We start from the raw sequence: 21,995 nt of genomic DNA, 5'->3' as shown, positions 1-21,995 counted from the left end.
ATCGTTAAGATGTCAATACTCCCCAAAGTAATCTACAGATTCAATGCAGTTCCCATCAAAATCGCAATGGGGTTTTCTTCAGAAATGGAAAAACCTATTCTAAAATTTATACACAATTTTGACAGACTCCAAATAGCTAAAACAATCTTGAAAACGATGAACAAAGTTGGAAGACTCACATTTCCTGATTTTAAAATTTAATACAAAGCCACAGCAATCAAAACAGTGCAGTTCTAGGATAAGGATATATAGACCAATGGAATAGAACAGAGGAACTTACATGGCCAATTGACTTTAGACGAACATGCTAAGACCATTCAATAGGGAAAGGAGAGTCTGGGAAAAATAGATATCTCTACGAAAAACAATGAAGTCAAACCATTGCCTCATATATAAAAATTAACTCAAAATGGATCAAAGACCTAAACCTATGCGCTTAAGCTATAAAGTCTTAGAACAAAGCATAGGGGAAAAAATCTTCATGGCACTGGATTTCGCATTTTCTTAAGTATGACACCAAAACACAGATGACCAAATAAGAAACAGACAAATCCAACTTCATCAAATTTAAAAACTTTTGTTCATCAAAGAACATTATCAAGAAAGGAAAAACACAACCCATAGAGTAAGAGAAAATACTTTCAAATCATATGTACGGTAAGGGTCTAGTATCCAAAATACACAAAGAACTCTTACAATGAGACAAACAACCCAATTTAAAAATGAGCAAAAAACTTAAGTAGAACTTTTTCAAAGAAAATATACAAATGGCCAAAAATCAAATGAAAAGATACTCAGCATGATCATTTATTAGGGAAATGCAAATCAAAACCACAATGAGATACCACTTCACGCCCACTAGGATGGACATTATTTAAAAAAAAACCAAAACAGAAAATAAGTGTTGACAAGGATATGCAGAAATTAGGACCTTCATTGCTGAGGGGGAAGATGCTATGGAAAACAGTTTGGTGGTCCTTCAAAATTTTAAACATCGAATTAACCAAACGACCCAGCAATTCCACTCCTAGGTATATACCCAAATAACTGAAAACGAAGACTCAGACAGATACTTGCACACCAATTTTAATAGCAGCATTATTCATGATAGCCAAAAGGTGGAAACTACCCAAATGTCCATCAATAGATCAATGAATAAACAAAATGTGCGATAGCCATACAATGGACTACTATTGAGCCATAAAAAGGAATGAAGTTCTAATGCTATAACATGGATGAACCTTTAAAACATTACACTAAGTAAAGCAAGCCATACACAAAAAGACAAATATTGTATGATTCCACTTCTATGAGGTACCTAGAATAAGCAAATCCAGAGACAGAAAGTAGAATAGAGGTTAGAGACTGCAGGAGAGGATACTGGTGATTTACTGCTTGATGGGTGGAGAATTTCTGTTTGAGAAGATTAAAAATTTCTGGAAATAGTGGTGACAGTTACAATGCATTGCGAATGTACTTAATGCCACTTAATTAAACACTTAAAAATAGTTAAAATGGTAAGTTTTATGTTACATAAACTTTACCACAATAAAAATAAAATCATCCTCTTAAACTTTTCTGAGGGTTTTACACAAGAGAGAATGCATTAGGATTAAGAATGTGGTTGGGCCAGGCGCGGTGGCTCACGCCTGTAATCTTAGCACTCTGGGAGGCCAAGGCAGGAGGATCACTTGAGGTCAGGAGTTCGAGACCAGCCTGAGCAAGAGCGAGACCCCGTCTCTACTAAAAATAGAAAGAAATTAGCTGGACAACTAAAAATATATAGAAAAAATTAGCCAGGCATGGTGGTGCCTACCTGTAGTCCCAGCTACTTGGGAGGCTGAGGCAGAAGGATTGCTTGAGCCCAGGAGTTTGAGGTTGCTGTGAGCTAAGCTGATGCCAGGGCACTCTAGCCTGGGCAACAGAGTGAGACTCTGTCTCAAAAAAAAAAAGAATGTGGTTGAACCAAAATCAGGAGCAGAACAAAAAGACCAGAAATATGGTGATGATACATCATAAATTTACCCTAATACTGAGAGAAGGACCAAACTAAATAAAGGCAGAGATCTGAAAGACCCAAATACGCACTCGAGTTCTGTGTGTCCTTTTCCCTCCCTAGCTCCCAGTCCCAGTGGAGTTTCTCTAGCTTGTTTCCAACTAAGCATATCCAACATCAAACTGCCATACAGTCAACACTAACACTCAGCCAATGACAGTGTACTGTTTCATGAAAAAACAGTGAAAAAGATGAGCATCTTACCATCTCAAAAGCAAATGTTTCTTGTCTGCAGACAGGATCTATCATAATGGTTTCTTCCCAATGTTCCAGGAACTTCCTTCTAACCCTGTTGTAAATTTAAGAAAAATCAAAGTTCAGCAGTCTTTATTGGGCTCCTTTAATATTTAACTTCTTATTTCGAACTCATTTGAGACTTAAAGTGGCAAAAATAGTACAAACAGTTCCTTCATTTCATATCTTATTCAGCTTTCAAGTTGACACCTTACATGATCATAGAAAAGTGATCAAGAACAGGAAATTAATACATACACAATATTATTAGCTACAGACGGTTTTTAAATTTCACACAATTTTTACCTGAATGCCTTTTTTCTCTGTTTCACATGCCTACTCAGTACCCTACATGGCATTGGTACTGGGAAATTTCCTTAGTCCACTCAAGTCTGTTAATAGTTCCTCATAGTCTCCCTTTCATGATTTTGACACGTTCAGGGATCACTAATCAGTTAGTTTGCACAATGTCTTTCAATTTGAGTTTGGTTCCTGTTTCCTAATAATCGGAATAAACTTAGCATTTTGGGCAAGAATACAAGAATGATGTCCTTCTCAGTACATCAAATCAAGAGGTTCATGATATTAATATGCCGTATTACTGCTGATGTTTACCTTGCTTAAGTTCCTGTCTGCCAGATTCCATTGCTTGTCTTTATGAACACGCACTTGTAAAATTAGCCAATAGAAAAACTAGCCTTTGATGAAGCTGTCTTGTTGCTTTACTCAAACTCGAAGAAATTGTGCATCAGGGTCCTGGGACTTCTCCCGGTGTTCCGGGAAGGCTCCAGCCGGTTGAAGGCTTCCAAAGCGCGGTCCTCCTACCTCAGCTCCTCCCCCACCCCCCAACAGCCGAATCCCAGAGGACATCAGGAGCAAGACTGAACCTCGGGTGGCCCCAAACTGCAAGAGCCCCTCGGCCCGCACTCACCCACACATCGCCCTGAGCCCGGCCGCCGCCTGCAGACTGCAGCCCGGATCCCGCGCCACCGCGGCATCCTCCCGGTCCGAGTCCGCGACCTCTCCACGCCCGGGCAGCGCGGGTGCTGGCGGCTCCCTCAGCGACAAGTCCCCGGCCCGCGCAGCCGGCCACGCCACAGCTCCCCAAAGGCGCCCACGTGGAAAGCGGGCATGTTTAGCTCCGGCAGCTGGTGTTCCGGAAAGTTGCAGCCGCCAGTGCTGGCGACCAGGTCCTGCCTGCCCGGAACCCCGCTGAACGTTCAGCCGCACCGGCCGCCTGCCGCCATGTTCGCGCCAACTCCCTCCCTTCCCTGCAACCCCGGCAGCAAGGCCTCGCGGGAGCTGATGGGACTTGTAGTCGCCTGCGGCGCCCAGCGAACCGCGAGACGTCGCGGACGGGGCTGCACGCACTACATTTCCCGGCAGTCCCTGCGCGGCTCCGCGAGGCTCCGCCCGCTGAGTTCCGCGCATAGTTCTCTGTGCCGGGCGCTGCGGCGAGCGGTGGTGGCTGTAGACCCCCGCAGCGGGTCCTCTTGGGTTCCTGACCCCTTGCGGTTTCCTAGCAAGGCCCCTCGCCTCCAAGGCAGCCTCGCCACGCCGTGACCTCATGGCCTTGGGTCTCTAGGGCCTGAGGATGCGGGACTTTTCTTTGAGTCCAGGGTCAGCAGGCTGATCTGCTACCTCCCTGCCCTACAGCCTGAGAGAAAAGGGGGCCCAGGGCCAACACCCTGGAACATGACCAGCCCTCTGGATCGGGACTTTCAGAACTTCCCCAAAGACCCCAATATCTGTTATGTTGCAATGGATTAATCAGAAATTGTGATAATTTGTTGTCGGAATTTTTTGAAAATGTAATTCCAAGGACTTTCGCTACAGACTGCACAAGCTGCCCAGAAACCAGAGGGCTGATGAGCGTCCACCGCATTCAACTCCAAGCACATCCAAGCAAACATAGACAGCAGAGGACCACTGTTTTCACCGAAAAACAATAGGAAGAAAAATTGGTGAAAGGAAAGAGTAGAAAGGAGGGAGAACGATTAGGTTTTATGCATTAATTACATTAACATAGTCAGGAAACCTAACCCTAGAATTTTCCATCATGCAAAACAAACTATTCCTATTAAACAGCAATTTCTCATCGCCCGTCCCCCTAACCCCTCGATTCTACTTTCTGTCTCTTCGTTTGACCACTCCTGGAGACCTCATATGAGTGGAGTCACTCGTTTTGCCTATTTGCCTATTTGTGACTGGCTTATTGCAGTGAGCATAACGTCCTCGAGGTCCATCCATGTTGTAGCCTGTGTCAGAATTCCCTTCCTTTTTAAGGCTGAGTAATATTCATGTGTGTATATACCACATTTTATTGACCTCATCTATTGATGGACACTGGGGTTGCTTCCATCTTTTCGCTGTTGTGTTAGTGCTGCCGTGAACATGGGTGTGCAAATACCTGTTAAAGTCCCTTCTTTCAGTTCTTTTGAGCATGTACTCAGAAGTGGGATTGCTGGATCGTATGGTAATTCTATGTTTGATATTTTGAGGAACAAGGTTAGGATGGATTTTAAGTGATCCTCCAACTTCTGGTTGGATTCTTCTCACTGTGTCCTTCCTGCAGTGTGTGTTCATTAGCATAACCATTAGTCCTTAGAGGAGCAAGGAGCATTTTGAATACCCTTTTTTATATTGAATAGAAAGTGTGCCAACAGCTAATGGGGTGGTAAGTAGCTGGGTGCCTGACATTCTCTCATTTTGCAACAGTAATGCATTAAGAAATTTTTTTTCTTTTGGGCTTAAGAAAACTTCAGATTGTCACAACTGTTCTCCACAGAGCTGTCCCACACAGCATGCACCAGGGAGTGGTCACACTTGGGCTCTGGCCTCAGCAGCTCTAAAAACATTTTAGGTCCTCGGGCTCAGTATGCAGTGAGTGTACCGGGTACCTTGCTATTTTATTAGGGAGATAGTTGTGAAAAGACTCGGATTATGTACGACACATTTCCCAGGGGTAGAAATTTGGCAGGATACTTAGGCACAAGTCCTCCAAAACTGAGGCTGGATGCGGGAGTTACAAGAGGAAGATGTCATTAAATCTCAAGCAGTCACCGTGATTCTAACCACAATGATTTCTTGAAATGTTCCAGTTCAGGAAGCAAAAGTGGCTGCTGGCATCCTTTTCTGCCCTGACGGTGGGGAAGTTGTGCAAGAAGAGATGCTCCTGGGGAAAGGGCACCAGCACGTGGGCTGTAGCTGTGGAAGGTAAGGGCGACCGACCCATGGTTGTCTAGCAATTGGCTGCACGTGCAGACGTGGACATCCTGCAGCGTGGCCAGAGCGTGGCATCCATTGGGACCATCTGCGTCCAGGGCTCCAAGGCAGAGAAGGCCACCTGTGTAGTGTTGAGGGCAGTGTTGCATGGTGTTGGCAGCCGTTCTCCTGGGTGGCTATGAGAATGCAGGGGGGTGAGGCCTGTAAAGTACCTGGCAAGGTGACTGGGGTAAAGCATCCTTTCCAGAAATGGCCACAGGCATGATTATCCTCCTGTGTGTGAAAATGTCCAGGCAGCTGAGCGTGATGGGGCTCAGTGGGAAGTGGCAGGAGGGGCCAGATGTCCTTTGCAATGGCCACTTGGCCTCTCCTATCTGATGGCGGGCAATTTGGAAGCCTTCTGCACGTCTAAATGGGACCGGTACTGTGGGCAAAGGGTATGTGCTGGGTTGTTTAGAGCAGGCCCGGCCTCTCTGTGGCTGGTTCAGGTGAGTGTGTGAGTGTGTATGTGTGTGTGTGCATGTGTGCATGCCTTCACATGTGTGGCACCTGCATGTTAGTGTGTCCATGTGTGTCCATGACATGCATCCATCTACCTCTGCATGTGTATTTGTGTATGTACATACATGAGTGTGTGTCTCAGCCACGGCTGGCCAGAGTAAAGGGGTTAGCACAGGCTGCAGCCCTGCCAGGTCCCTGGACACAGCAGCTGCAGTCCTGTTGGTGGGTTCCTGGGGTGAAGGCCAGGTGCAGGATGGGGGCAGGGCATGTGGAGGTCGGGCTGTGGGTGGAAGATGGAGCTGCACACTGGTGAGAGCTGGCGTGCAAGACTAGGCCTTGCTCCAGGGCCTGTCACTGTGGGGTCGGACTTGGGAGGACGCAGGGTGCCTGGGGGCCCGAGGGGACCCGAGTTGGGCCTGCAGCACTTTGTGGTGTCCATGGTGCTGTTGCACATGGCATCACCTGGGGAGTCAGGACCCATGTCTGAGGAGCCTGGATTTGACAGTCTGAGGGCTCCAGCCTCCACGTCGCACCTCTGTGGGAGGCTGTCCCAAGGTGCACCCTACCCTCTTTGGCAAACACAGAAATACACAGGGAGGATCATTGCAGCCTCAAGCACTGTGCATTCAAACAGCCCAGTGATCCCTTCCCCCAAATTCATCCACAGTGACTTCATTGTGTGCACTTTGTCAGAGACCCGAAAATCTTATTGAAACGCTAAAACCCTTACTGAACTGTGACATCAGAGATCCCTGCAACGTTTCCTAATTGTCTGCGACATTCAGGAACAAGAGTACCAAAGAGTTCTCGGGGGCATTGAATGGCCTGGGCCGTCTTGGAGTCTCATCTAACCTCAGCTGGGAGGTGAGGAAGGTGGCTGGTGACATGGGGACCTTTAAGAGGACTTAAAATGAATGGTCATGAGTTCACCACCCAGAGAGGCCCAGGTTCAGGTTACAGAGCCCAGACTCAGGTCATCAGGAAACGGGGCCATGACTCCCCTCCCCAGCCCCTTGCTAAGGGTGCCTGCTCTTCACCTGTTTCTTGTCATTTCTCCCAGGAAGTGCTTCTCCTTTTACTCCGCTCCTCACAGTGGTGACTCCCTCCTCCTTCCAAGCTGCTTTCCTGCTCCCAAGCCCTGCGCTGTCCTGTTCTCTTCATGCTCCCTGGAGCCACCTTCTGTCTCCTTTGCTAGGAGTCCTTCATCCCTTTGGTGCATCTGTGCCCAAAACAAATGTGGGGACGTTCCTCAGCAGAGGACTGGTCATGCCCAACCCTGGAGGAAGGCTCTGGGTTCTGGGTCCAGAGGCGCCAGTCTGCAGCTCGGGTACATTGTCCCGGGACGTGCCTGCAGCATCGGGCCTTGGCCCTGTGCCTGTGCTGCTGCAGCTGGTAAGTGGTGGACAGAGTCCATTTCCCCGCCCTTGAATCTGGACTGGCGTGTGACTGGCCCAGACCAAAACGTGCAGCGGAAGTGAGGTCGTGTGTCTTCTTAGGCCAGGCTTTATGAGGCCTTGGCAGCTCCTGCCTGTGCCCCTGGGGGGGGCGGGGCAGAAAACTCTGACTATCCAGGCAAAGGTCAATTGTGATGATCATGAGGATGTTAAAGTACACCATCAAGAAACAGGAAGTAAAAATGAGAAAGAGAAAATTTGGAAAAAGGGCAAGCATCCTTTGACTGTTGATCAAGGTTTAAGCAGTAGCGGATGTGGAGAGCTCATAATCTCTGGCAGCACTCTTAATGATGAGACAGACAGCACTTTGAATTTAGAAGACATCCAGAATCTACAGCTAAAGAATGTGATGGATTTGCTACTTTAGATGACAAGGCTGATGTTGATGAAGAAAGTATAGAAGATACTGATGAACTAGAAGACTCTCTAAACCACTCTGCCCCTTCAGTACAGGGCCAGACATCAAAAATCATTCAGGAGGAGGAGGCGGAGGGGGAGGGGGAGGGGGAACCCAGGCTCACCATTAGCCAAAGGGAAGATGAAGATGGCATTGCTAATGAAGATGAGTTAGACAACACCTACAATGGATCAGGGGATGAGGACGGCCTGTCTGAAGAAGATGATGAAGTAGGCAAGCCTGCTAAGTATGAAGACGTGAAGGAATGTGGAAAACATGTAGATGGAACTCTAGTAATGGAACTTAACAAAATAAGTCTTAAAGAAAAATATCTGTGAGGAAAATTCACCTGTGGATCTGTCCATTTTCTTCTATGAATTTAGTACACTTATCTTCACCAAAGGCAAAGTAATCGGTGCCAGTACTACACTTAGAACTAGGAGACCTTAAACAATTTTAATGCATGTAATTTCAGTTTTTATATTCTAGAGCAGAAGTCTCCCTGTTTTGGTTGTGGTTAATGAGTTGGTCTTTTGAATATGATCACTTGGTCCACTTCCCTCCTTAAGACTCATGGGAATTTGTGTAGAAGGAAGGGAATGCAGTTAGTAGTGAACATAAGTACCTTTTTCTCCTGAAGATACCACAGGGGGTCCCCTTCTCTCAGATCATTTGGAGTGGCTGCGTATTGTATTTTCATTTCTTTGGAAAGTGAAGAGTTGACTAGATACTTTACAAAAAGATTCCAGACCTCACTATTTGGCAACTAAAGTGTTATCTTAAGTTTTGTTTTGCTTTATCATGTTCCTGCAGTCTCCTACGGTAGTGTGCAGCTTATGCAAACGAGAGGGTCATCTAAAGAAGGATTGTCCAGATGACTTCAAAAGAATCCAGCTGGAACCCTTGCCACCGCTAACACCGAAGTTTTCAAATATCTTAGATCAAGTTTGCATCCAGTGTTACAGTAAGTTATTCACATTTCTTTTGATTTGTTGAAATATTAAATTGACATTTACTCAAGAGTCATCAGAATCACTATCCTGTTAGCTCTCTAAGCACTTACAGGGACTAAGTCTGTTCCATTCTCTGTGGTATCCACAGTGTTCTATGTCGTGCTTGTCCCTTTTAGGACATGCAATAAATATAAACGAAAGACAAGGAAAGAAGAAGGGAAGACATTTTAAGTCCTTTTGTTTTGTTTTGTTTTTTCTTTGTTTTGCTTTGCTTTACTTTGTTTTGTTTTGTTTTTTTGAGACAGGGTGTCACTCTGTTACCCAGGCTACAGTGCAGTGGCATCATCATAGTTCACTGCAACCTCAAACTCCTGGTCTCAGACAATCCTCCTGCCTCAGCCTGCCAAGTAGCTGGGACTACGGCCACATGCCACCATGCCCAGCTAGTTTTTTTTTTTTTTTTTTTAATATTTTTTGTAGAGACTGGATCTCACTATTTTGTTTAGGCTTCTCTTGAGCACCTGGCCTTAAACTCCCAAAGTACTAGTATTACAGGTGTGAGCCACTGTGCCCAGCCCCTTTTAAGTCTTAAGATTAGAGTGCTAGCATTTTTCAGCTGGTGTTTCTTGAAAAGTTTTTCTAGTTGCAGTTAATAATATTTCATGACCAGAAGTATTTCCAGGACAAGTAGGGAATACTCTATATACTGCCCTCTCACTTAGGGTAGTAAATCTCCCCTCACAAACATTGTATTCACACTCTGTGAAGTTCCCAAAAGTCCCTTTCTAGACCCCGTGAGTCTCTGAAACCCAGGTTCAGATCCCCAGTTCAAATTAGTTTCCATTTCAAAAGTAGCTCTTGGTGATAGGCTCTTTATAAAGGGGCATTTTTAATTTCACGTTATTAACACTATCTACTAAGAAGACACAAAAATTCAGGAGGTTTTTTTTAAACTTGTAAGTTTTATTTTATAAAAAATATAATTTTTTCAGCCTTTTCAAACTATGTCTACAGTCTTATTTTCTCCATGTCTATTTTAAACAGAGGATTTTTCTCCAACTATTTTAGAAGATCAGGCTCGTGAACATATTCGACAAAACCTAGGAAGTTTCGTAAGACAGGACTTTCCAGGTAAATGATTTTTTCATCTTTAAGAACAGTATTGTGACCTCCCTTCCGAATGAGTACATGGGTTACAAGCACATTGATTTTGAGAATCATAAAGTGATCTTGTGGTGGTGGCGGGTCAGGGTTTCAGTTGTTCTTCAGTATGCCTGGGATGTCTTTGGTCTGCCAAGTCCTAGTTTACCAATTAGAAAGAACAGTATTGGCCGGGTGTGGTGGCTCACGCCGGTAATCCTAGCACTCTGGGAGCCCAAGATGGGAGGATCTTTTGAGGTTAGGAGTTCGAGACCAGCCTGAACAAGAGAGAGACCCCCCTCTCTACTAAAAACCGAAAGAAATTAGCTAGACAACTAAAAATACATCGAAAAAATTAGCCAGGCATGGTGGCACATGCCTGTAGTCCCAGTTATTTGGAAGGCTGAGTGAGGAGGATCACTTGAGCCCAGGAGTCTGAGGTTGCTGTGAGCTAGGCTGACACCATGGCACTCTAGACCGGGCAACAGAGCGAGACTCTGTCTCAAAAAAAAAAAAAAAAAGAACCGTAGCAGTGTAGCATGTATCCTAGGAGATGCCACAAGTGAATTTCATTTAATATTATAACATGTTTAGAGTCAAAGTTCACACACCTCTAAAAAGTGCCTTTATTTAGGAAGTAGTAAGCTTACATTATTAAATATGATGAGGTGATTGAGCTAATATTTTCCTTAAAATGTCTTTGCATTTAAGAATAAAGTGGCACCTGATAATCTTTCTTGCCATGTACAGCTTATATTTCTTTAAAGGAAACTTCAAGAGGAAAAAATTTAGAATAAATGACTGATTAATAAGATCTGAACATAATTATGAGATTAATATAGGATAGTTAACAACTGGATATTTTTGATCATGAAAGGACCATTTTGATCACAAAGTTAAATATATCAGGTAATTAGTTATTAGTTTTCATATATCCCTAATAGGAACTAAATTGAGCTTGTTTGGCTCCTCCAAAAATGGATTTGGGTTCAAGCAGAGTGACCTTGACGTCTGTATGACAATTAACGGACTTGAAACTGCTGAGGTACAGTGACCACATGAAACTTCCATTTGCTCTAGCAATGTGATTTGACCAATCTTGACTGACATTACAGCTTGGTATTTTCCAAATATATCAAGGCATACCATAGGGTATGTGCCATTTGACACAATCTATCATCAAAGACATTAGGCAGCTTAGAGGTGAATGGGAGGAGTTACAAAGTGGATTGCAAAGTGACATCTAGGAATTCTACGAAGTTAAACTAGCTTCTCCTGGCCACTGCACCGACTTGGAAGCACATACCCACACAAGGTTATCTGTAAAGGTTTTTATCAGACAGGCAATGTGATAAATGATAAGAGCGCTAACCAATAGTCCAGAGACCTGGATTTGAGACAAACTTGGTTTCATCAGTACCAAGACATATGGTCTTTGGTAGATAATCTGTGAAACGGAAATAATTTCTATTCCCTTTTAGCTCAGGTGATTGTTGGACACATTAGTTTGAATCATGTATGTCAGGAGTCAGCAGACTATGGTCCCTGGGCTAAATTCAGCCCCAACTGCCTGTTTTTGTGAATGAAGTTTTATTGGAGCAGAGCCACACCCATTCACTGAAGTATTGTCTATAGCTGCTTTCACTCTGTAAGTGCAGGGTTTAGTACCTGTGACAGAGGCCATGTGGCCCGCAAAGCAGAACAAGTTTGCCAGCCCCTGATGTATTGGAAGACATTTATAAAATGTAAAATACTATATATATAAAGATACAAAGCCTGAGAAGTGCTGAGTCTCTATTCTTTTTTTTATTTTTAACAGCAGTTCAAATGCTGGTTATCCAAATGAGTGATGCTGCTGTTACTGAAGACCCTTTATTCCTTTTCTTAGTTTTAATCTTTGTATTTGGAGGATGTATCTGATTTGAAAAAACTGTCAAAAGTGATCTATCCTGGATTAGGTGAATAAAGTAGATAAGCTAGATTGGTTCAATATACAGAATGACTAAATTATACATCCTTAAGATTGAATTTGTTTTTTTTAAAACATGGCTTGTCAACTAGTTTTGAGGGCATTTCTGAAATAAAATTTCAAATATGTTCTGGGATGTATATAACCATCAAAAGGGCTTCTATTGATAGGGTCAACTTAAATGTTTTAAATTATGGTTTATTTGAAATACTATTTATTTTTGCTATATGACTTTACTTTGTACATTATTATTTTGGCTAGTCCTACGGGGAAATAATGTGAGCTTAATCACCCTCCACAGCAATTCAGTCAACTCTTAAACTCTAATGAACGTCTACCCAGAATAAATAAGAAGGGGCACAGAAGGCCTTCTTACATATTCTGCCACATGGGGTACTTCTGAGTGATATAAATATATACTGGGAACAAATGGAGGTCCTCGACCATGATTCAGAGACTTTTTTGGAAACCTTGGGTCTGCAGGCTTCCTGACTAATTTTAGCCCTTGTCACATGTCCAAAAGCAATTAGGAAGTATGGTATTTGGTGGTTTTTGTATCCACAGGATATTTCCTATGAATACTGACTATGATATTCAGCTAGAAGGGAAAATATATATAGACTAAATTGAAATTAATTTCCTTGTTTCTGAAGGTGATGGAAACTGTTTATAACCAGTTTAGGAACCTGTCTTCCAGTTTTGGTTCAATTGTTTGTGCCATCTTTGTTTCAGGGGTTGGACTGTGTAAGGACTATTGAAGAATTGGCAAGAGTGCTCAGAAAACATTCAGGTACCTCTATAAACTTTTTCTGAAAATATCTTTTTTTCTTTTTATTAGTATTTTACATAGTCTTCTCTCTATCTCAGGGGGTTTGGTTCCAGGATGCTCACACTTGCACACACACAACACATACACATGTGCATGCACACGCACACATAGATACCAAAATCCTCATATGCTCAAATCCCTTATATAAAATGGCATAGTATTTGCATATAACTTGTGCCTATTCTCCTGTATACATTAAATCATCTCTAGGTTACTTATGACACCTAATACGATGTAAATGCTATGTAAATAGTTGTTACACGGAATTGGTTTTTTTATTTGTATTATTTTTTATTGCTTTCTTTTTTTCTGTGAAATATTTTCAATCTGAAGTTGATTGAATCTGGGAGTGCAGAACCATGGCTATGGAGGGCCGACTGTACTTAGAATTTACTGATGCTGTGAAGCAGTGTGGTGGCTCATTTATAGGATATTTGCAATACCTAGTGCCTTTAAAAAATCTTGTGTGAATAAGTATGAAAGGCCGAGAAATTGGTGATAAATTATGTGCATATTGTTGCCTAGTTCAGTTTTTTTGAAAACAAAGCATACACCAGACAGGCAAGAAACTCTGGAAATCATTTTGCCTTATTGACATTGTGTGTAAGTCAGAATGCAGGAGTTGCTGAAGTATTTATAGCAGTAAAATGTATACTCTGTACATCTATAAATTATGCACACAATTGAAGTGCCATTAGCATTCTTTTGCTGCCGGGGTACCTATGGATTCTGTTAGCAGTCAAAATCTTCTTTTAAAATGTGGTTCAGCAAACTTCTGTGCTGAGAGCTGAGAATGAAGGTAAATATGGTCCCTGTCCTCAGGGAACTTAAAATCCATGATCTATCCACGAAAACCTTTTGTTTTGTTTTGTTTTGAGACAGGATCTTGCTCTGTTGCCAGGGCTAGAGTACAATGGCATCATCGTAGCTCACTACAACCTCAAACTCCTGGGGTCAAGTGATCCTCCTTTCTCAGCCTCCCAAGCAGCTGGCACTACAGGCAAGTGCCATCATGCCTGGCTAATTTTTCTATTTTTTGTAGAGATGGGATCTCTCCCTCTTACTCAGGCTGGTCTTGAACTCCAGGTCTCAAGCAATCCTCCCACCTTGGCCTCCCTAAGTGCTAGGTTTACAGGTGTGAACCACCGTGCCCAGCTGAAAAGCTTTCTTATATTTCAGTCGAGAATAGACTTTTACTCACAGCATGGACATGCACACACACCTAGGCACACACAAACATACACCTTGAGTGCCCCTTTTCTTTATAATTTTTATTTCCAGACCTTAAATAAAGTAGATATCATGTTGTTTAAATAAAAGGGAAAAAATATTAATTTGATTTATTTCCAGTGAAAATTAATCTAAGACATCAGGGTTTTTTGGTTTTGTTTTTTCAGATACATATCAGTATAGTTTTCATTGGTCATTGAAGTACATGTTTCCCTCACTTGGGAATTCTGCCTGTAAAGGTCATGTGTTTTTTGTTTTGTTTTGAAGATATGTAAAGAAAGTAAAGTACTAAGTTACCACCACTATTAAGCTTTTTAGTGCTGAGCTAGATTTTGATTTTTATTTTGAAATAATTTAAATAATTTAAATCTTAAGGGAGAGCAGCAAAAGTCGAAGAAAGAACTCTGTATAACCTTCATTCAAATCCACCAATTAACATTTTACCACCTTTGATTTATCATTTTATCTCTTGCTTGCTCTCAATTTCTTTCTGTACCGTTTGAGAGTAAGCTATGGACATTATGTCCCTTTCCTCCAGAAATATCTCAGTATATATATCCTAAGAAGGAACAATGTTAAAAACAGATCATTTTTAGACTAGAAATGACTTAGACACACAGATGATGATAATAATCAAATGCAGATTGCATGGAATAAGAATTTAATAACAGCTAGAGGGCCATGCCTAAAACTTGGTATGTTCGAAAGCAGTCTCCTCGGGTATTTTATTGTGTGTTTCCTCTGTGCTTATCACTGTGTTAGCACTTAGGGATAGTGGAAAAATAAAGAATCTGTGTCAGTCTTACAGTTCTTAAAATAAGTACGATAGTCTCAAACTGTAACAACGTAAGGTAATATTCAATTAACTTTTGAGGAGAGAGAGTATGTGAGAAAGAGTTGCATAGGGGAGGTTCTTGGAAGAGATGGACTTGTTATCTCAAATGTTGGTGACTACTACTTGAAAAAGATGGGAAAAGAAGTCATTCCTAAGTGCATAGACATGAGCATGAGAATCACTTTGGAATATTCTGGAAGACAGAAGATTGGTACATTTGGAGAGGATTTTCAAGTGAGAAATATTAGGAGATAAGATGAAGTGTACAGATATTTGGAAGCCACTGAAGTTTCTTCAGTAGGGGAGGGACCCAATAAAAGGAAAACAGAGGGTTTTTAGGCAGCTGGTGTTATCTCTTTTAGGAAAGGTACAATCTAGGTGACAGGGCAGCAGGACCTCAGCCAGGACGCCACTGTATTAAAAGGAAAAAAGATAAGAGAGATTCCAAATGGGAAAATTTGCTACCTATAAGTAGGAAAGTAAGGGTTAAGGCTGATGCCTGGGTACTTGAGAAATGAGGATGTTTGCAGAAAACACCTGTGTTGAGGTGTTTGGTTTGCTATGAAGGTATGATCTCTAAGAGTCAACAGTCCAGCAAGCAATTAGAAATAGGTGGTTGTCAGTCAGAATTGAAGATGAAAATAAAACAGTTTTGCATTGAAAGCCTCAAAGAGAAAGAGATGGAGAGAGAGAAAGAGATCAAGAATAAAACAGAATTCCAAGGAATCATTGGAGAGAAGTTGAGGACTGAGCCTTCATTTCAGTGGACAGAAATTAAGAGACTGAAAAGGGAGCCTTTGGAATTTTTTTTTTTGTATTTATTTGAAAAAAATTTTTAAACTAATAACCAGAGAGGTAGAATGGAATGGTTTATGAAAGGACGAGGATGGTATACTGTGAAGAAATGCTAGAGGACTGGCTTATGGGTGTTATAATGGTCAACAGTGTCAAATTCCAAATGTAAAGGACATGAGGAAGAAGCTATCTCATTTAGAAGCAGTATAGCAAAGTAGTTGGTGGAGGTTCTAGAATCAGACTCTGGTTTTAAATCCTGGCTCCCCACCTGCTGGGCTGTGTGATCCCAGAAAGTCACTCAGCCTCATTACAGGCACTCAGGTCCTTATCTGTAAAGTGGAAATAATAGAACTAGCATTTAAGATTAAGAAAGAAAATACAAGCCGGGCATGGTGGCACATGCCTGTAGTCCCAGCTACTCGGGAAGCTAAGGCAATAGGATTGCTTAAGCCCAGGAGTTTGAGGTTGCTGTGAGCTAGGCTGACGCCACAGCACTCACTCTAACCCGGGCAACAAAGTGAGACTCTGTCTCAAAAAAAAAAAAAAGAAAGAAAGAAAGAAAGAAATACATTAAAGTACAGGGCCTACCATATTCTAAGTATTCAGTGAATAGTTTCCTTGCCCCTTTTCCCAATCAGCGTGTTAGATTTCCTTTATCTGCCATACAGACCTTTCCTCCTGAAATTTCTGCTGTCATTTCTCTTGTAATATCATAACCTTCATGGCAAACTAAACACCTCCACACAGGTGTTCTCTGCAAACATTCCTGTTTCTCAATGATATTTTGTCCTGAGTTGGGCGATATGATCACTATGTATCTGTCCTAGATATCACCACCTCTCATAAGAAACTACATCTCAGAGTGAACTCTTCTTTCTCTTTACCGTGTGCCTTCCACTGCAGCCACCTCCACTACCTGCCCTTGCTTCTGAATCCTCTTTCTTGGTTGTTGACATTGGCATCCTTGGAATTACCAAAACAGGTGAAGTGATGATTAGCTTGACCTAGATTAGCCTGACTAGATGCAGTAGAAGTTTGGAGTCAGTCTTTCCTAGATTTACATCCTATCTCCACAATTTATCAGCTGCATATTCCTAAGCAAGTGACTTTTTCCAGGTCTCTGTTTCTTCTTCTGTTAGGTGAGAGTGGTAAGCCTTAGTGTTTGTAATGAAGTCTTCACATGCTACTGTCACACTTTAGGTGCTCAGGAAGTGCTAACTCTTACTGTCAGCACTCTTCCTCTTTTATCACCCCTCCCTTCCCATCCAGTTTATAACTCTCAAACATGACTTGCTTCTTCTTATTCCGATGCCACCCTGAGAGTTCAGGCCCAGATATTGTTCATAAGCAGTCATCCTTGCCTGACAAAGACAAGATAAGAAAAAGCAGCAGAAAGTAAGAATATTTATAGAAAAGAAATAAAAAGTTAAATAAAAATAAGTGGTCATCCTGCCTCTGTTATTCCAGGTGCCTCCAGTCTATCTATCGCCTGGGCATTGTATAATTAGATGTGGTCAGTGATTCCTACTTAGTTCATTGGCTTCTCTTTGCCTCTAAAGATATTTCTTAGCAGGATATATATGTTCTCTGTTTGGGCTCTTCTGATTTCTCCTCCCTTTCCTGTTCCTTGTATTCCTTTCCGCGAAGTTCATTCTGTAATCTGCACAGTTCCATGGAAGTTCCCTGAGCATGCCATTCTCTTTCAGGCTGTCTCTTTTTTCATGTGCAGTTTCCCTTGCCTGGTAAATCCCCTCAGCCACCACTATTTTTGCCTGTTGTTCTTCTTTTTCAAAGCCCAGCTCAGGCAATTTTCTCCTCTCCTATGGACGTTGATTCCTTTCTATTACCTTTGTAACTTCTAACTCCATGGTAAGTGACTCGTTTTGAGGATTCTTAACGATTGCCTCTAGGGTTTTCTCCAAATTAGATATAGTCATGTGGAGAGAATAGGTAGGACCCACATAATTCAAACTCTGTCATTTGAGGCCAGGAGTTTGAGACCAACTTAGGCAACCTAGTGAGACCCCATCTGTACAAAAAATTAAAAAATTAGCTGGGCATGGTGTTACACACCTGAAGTCCTAGCTATTTGAGAGCCTGAGGCAGGAGGATCCCTTGAGTTTGAGGCTGCAGTGAGCTATGATTGTGCCACTGCACTCCAGCCTAGGTGACAGAGCAAAACTTTTCCTCAAAAAAAAAAAAAAAAAAAAAGACTGTAGTAGTTTTCTCTATTTTGGTATTTGTCAGGCAAACCACACCCGCACAGATTCATACATGCATGCACGTGCACACACCTGTGCACACAAGTGAGTACATATGAACCATTAAATTCCTGGAAGGCAGTGGCTTGCCTTTTTGATTCTTGTAGTTCAAACATTAACGTGTTTAACAAATGTAAACTCTGCCAGAATAGTCTTCCCAGATATTTGTTAATAACAGAGAAGTCTTTAACTAGTCCTAGTGAATGCAGTGAAACAAGCCAAAGTTAGGCTTACATCATTTTATATTGGGACATTAACACAAGAACCACTTATATCCCTAGCTGCTGCATTTAATGGTACAATCTTTTTTCCCAAACTAGGTTTGAGAAACATCTTACCTATTACAACAGCAAAGGTGCCAGTTGTGAAGTTCTTCCATCTGAGAAGTGGTCTGGAAGTGGATATTAGTTTGTATAACACATTGGTGAGATTTTCTTCCAGCTTTTTCTTTAGGGAGGTTAGGGGAACAAATGTTTCAATTGACAAAATCTCGAGTGAACCATTTAGTTCATCTTAATTCTTTCAAGAGTTATACTTATAAGTGCTTGCTATGTACCTGGCAGTGTTCTGAAGCTAAGGATGTAACAGAGAATTCAGTTAATGTTAGTATTCATTTAAAATGCCGTCACAGTAGCAGGCTCTTGTATTTGGTTTGAACTTTGTTTGATTATTTATTTAACTTTTTTTTTTTTGAGACAGAGTCTTGCTCTGTCCCCCAGGTAGAGTGCAGTAGCACCGTCATAGCTCACTTCAACCTCAAACTGTTGGGCTCAAGCGATCTTCCTGCTTCAACCTCCCGAGTAGCTGGGACTACAGGCGCATGCCACCACCCATGCCCAGCTGATTTTTCTATTTTTTTGGTCGAGATGAGGTCTCGCTGTTGCTCAGGTTGCTCGAGTGCCTGAGCTCAACCAGTCCTCCTACCTCAGCCTCCCACAGTGCTAGGATTACAGGCCTGAGCCACCATGCCCAGCCTGAACTTTTATTTTAATTTGTGGTGAAGTGTGTCTTTGGAGACACTGGTACGCTTTCAGATGGGCACAGTGTGATCTAGATAGGCCCGAGTCTTTTTACTCTCACACCTGTTTTGTTTCAGGGCTTTATGGGATCTCTCTGGCCGCTGAGGACATTTAATTGAAATAATACCATGGGTGGAGGGATCTTACGTTTACTTAAAGGGAACAGAGCCTTTAGTTAATAGCCCTTATTTTGTAGATGTTCACACTAAAGACATTAACATAATGGAGGTCATGAAGTCAGATGTTACTTAAAATTCTTATCTAGTGAATTAATGAAGCTTGTCTTCAGAGAGAGGGGAAAGGTTAATTTCAGTCTAAATGTCTTCTCTGTGTAGTGAACCACAGTGTAAACTTATTTAGAATATTCCAACTTAAAGCCTTTTCATCTAATCGATAGCCTTATAGTGTAATTTCCCTTTTAACAGGCCCTTCATAACACAAGGCTTTTATCTGCTTATTCAGCCATTGATCCCAGAGTGAAATATTTGTGTTATACCATGAAAGTATTTACAAAGGTGAGTATGCTTCCTGTTGTGATTTATTATGAAATTTCATTTCATCTTCACACCTTGTTGAAAACATGAAATCTGTACTTGTTAATGAATTATAGTCATGTCACATGCTTCTTGTAACTATTTGGGAAGCCCTGTGGAGCAAGCTAAATTTTTTTTATCTGAAATTTTACACTGTGATATGATCTTGCTTGTGGCTAATTATCCAGTGCTTTGTTGGATTGGGTTGGGTTGGTTTTGTTGGCATATTTTAGCCATCGAAAATGTGATTTTTATAGTAGTCCCCAAAATAAACATCTCTTACTTTTATGGTAATCAAATGGCTACAAACTCAGCAATAAACATTGGTGATCTTTTCTTTGTTCTTTGTTTTCCTTCCCTCTAGATGTGTGATATCGGTGATGCATCTAGAGGCAGCTTATCATCATATGCATACACTCTTATGGTGCTATATTTTCTCCAGCAGAGGAATCCACCAGTCATTCCTGTCCTTCAAGAGGTATTAGTAAATAACATTGTAATTCTTACCTGTAAAACTGGGTGATCTCTGAGCCCTCCTCCTTCTCTATAATTCTGTGGTTCTGTAGTTAGATTTTTAACTATATTCCTAAAAGTTTTTGTATCAATGCATTAAGTTTGTAATCTCTACTAATAGTTTAAAATTTAATTTCAGATATACAAAGGTGAAAAGAAACCTGAAATATTTGTTGATGGCTGGAATATTTTCTTTTTATCAAATAGATGAACTGGTACGTATTTTAAGAGTAAAGAGTTTCCTATATCCTTGACTAAAAATCAGCTCTACTATGCTGTAGTGTAGCTTTTCAACATTTTTTTTTGCTTGTTATGCTTAATTATATCATAATAGTGAAAAACTAGCAATTTATAGATGTTTTCTTGGAAGTGAAACTATTTTATTAAGCCAGATGAGTGTCTAGAGACTATATACAGTATTTCTTTAATGCCTAATAATTCCAAATGGTTAAGTAACTTTATTCCAAGTAATGGAACATTTGCTTTGTGGGGGTCTTTGAGTTATAGAGAACTAATAACCTACACAGCACCAAAACTCTCAGAATTTATTTCGGGATTCTCCCGCTAACATGTTCTGAGGTTTAACACTAAAAACTCTGAGCATTCCCTATCTCCAAGTCATATAGTGGAGATTAATAAACTCATGTAAATGGTATTTTTAAATATGAAAGGAAAGTTATATAATTATATTTTTATCTATTTAAACTAGTTAATTAGAAATAAATCCAAATTTATTCCCTAAGATACAAATAAATATTGATATTAACACTTTACTATAGGATGTGATGTCCCTTGTTCCCTTCTGTTTCTAGCCTGCCTATTGGCCAGAATATGGAAAAAATACAGAATCTGTTGGGCAGCTGTGGCTGGGGTTTCTTCGTTTCTACACAGAGGAATTTGATTTTAAAGAACATGTTATTAGCATCAGGAGAAAAAGTCTGCTTACAACTTTTAAGAAACAGTGGACCTCAAAATAAGTTGTTATTGAAGGTACAAATAGAATTACAGTTGTTAGAGTATAGAGATTGAACTATGAAGGCATTGTTCTTCCTCCCTACAGAGCTTTTCCAGAGCAGCTAGGAGCTGCTGCTCCAGATAGGCAGTGCAGCAGTCCCATTGTTGCTCACACCAAACCAGCTTGTCTGTTCCTAGCCTAAAGGTTTATTTGTAAATGTCTAATGTCCTTTCACCATGACAAATCTTTTACTATTATTGGGCACATACTGAAGAATAAGGTAGCAGTACAGATAAGACATCTTCAAGACAATGGGACTTTTAAAACCTTCCTGTTAAAGGGTTTGAAGAGTGCCACTAGGTGAATTTTCATGATCTTTGTTTACTGTTGATGAAGTTTACCTGTAAGTAATTGTATGTAAATTTTGACATTTATTTCAACAGTGGACAAGCCTTTTCTTTTTCCATTGAGTGCAAGGATCCATTGAAGCTTGCCAATTATTAATGATTTGTTTTCAGTTTTTGAAGGTTTATCTTTTGCTTTTAATTTCTACATTACCTTCAGATGAACTCTTAGTAATAGGCTAAACTATAAAGAAGTCTTCATGATTATATAGCCAGCTATTCTAAAATTGGGAAACTTCAGTGGTGGTAGTTGTAGTGTTTTTAACTATACAGTAGCTAATATTGTAGTATCTCTACTATACCAAGCAAATAACCAAAAAACCTGCACACATAAAAATCACCAGAAGAAAGCATCACCAAACTAAGTAGATAAGCTTCTCATAGCAATTAAAATTATACTCCAAAACATATCAGGTAGACATGATATGCAGACATTTGAGATGTCTAAGACATTTGACATGCAGACATAAAGATCATATGAGAGTCTATATGAAGATTTTACTGGAAATTGTATCCTGAAATCCAAATAGCCGTTGGCATGACATTGGGAAAGGTGAATGTGTCTGTGTATATTTTAATTCATAGTGTGTTTTATGATCTCTATACTGAATTATTTTCTAAATTGATCTTTACGAAACTTGTTAGCTAGCAGGAAAATTCAGTGCTGAAGTGTTTTAAATTTTGTGATTTCT

At 41.1% G+C, this 21,995-nt stretch overlaps 2 protein-coding genes across 2 annotated transcripts in view; one reads left to right on the top strand and one right to left on the bottom strand.

Moving 5' to 3' along the window:
- LOC123645719 overlaps positions 1-3,859 on the bottom strand; it is a 28,933-nt gene extending 25,074 nt beyond the window's left edge. The window contains exons 1-2 of the mRNA XM_045562150.1: positions 3,222-3,859; positions 2,261-2,345 (exon numbers count right to left, since the gene is read on the bottom strand). Of these exons, the coding sequence (XP_045418106.1) occupies positions 2,261-2,345; positions 3,222-3,859 (723 nt within the window). The remainder of the gene's footprint in view (positions 1-2,260; positions 2,346-3,221) is intronic.
- Positions 3,860-6,309: 2,450 nt separating this feature from the next.
- On the top strand, positions 6,310-20,925 carry LOC123645718 (terminal uridylyltransferase 7-like). The gene is given in 15 exon segments (XM_045562149.1): positions 6,310-6,571; positions 7,077-7,408; positions 7,538-7,799; positions 7,802-8,192; positions 8,194-8,275; positions 8,681-8,831; positions 9,865-9,951; positions 10,905-11,005; positions 12,662-12,719; positions 18,200-18,303; positions 19,324-19,413; positions 19,796-19,909; positions 20,084-20,142; positions 20,144-20,159; positions 20,757-20,925. Coding segments are annotated over 15 exon segments (2,274 nt in total). The 3' UTR covers positions 20,922-20,925.
- The last annotated feature ends 1,070 nt before the right edge of the window (positions 20,926-21,995 follow it).

Source organism: Lemur catta, chromosome 10 (assembly GCF_020740605.2).
Source record: "Lemur catta isolate mLemCat1 chromosome 10, mLemCat1.pri, whole genome shotgun sequence".
Taxonomy (NCBI): Eukaryota; Metazoa; Chordata; class Mammalia; order Primates; family Lemuridae; genus Lemur; species Lemur catta.
The sequence above is the reverse complement of the archived record's forward strand: the minus strand, read 5'-3'. Positions and strand labels throughout refer to the sequence as shown.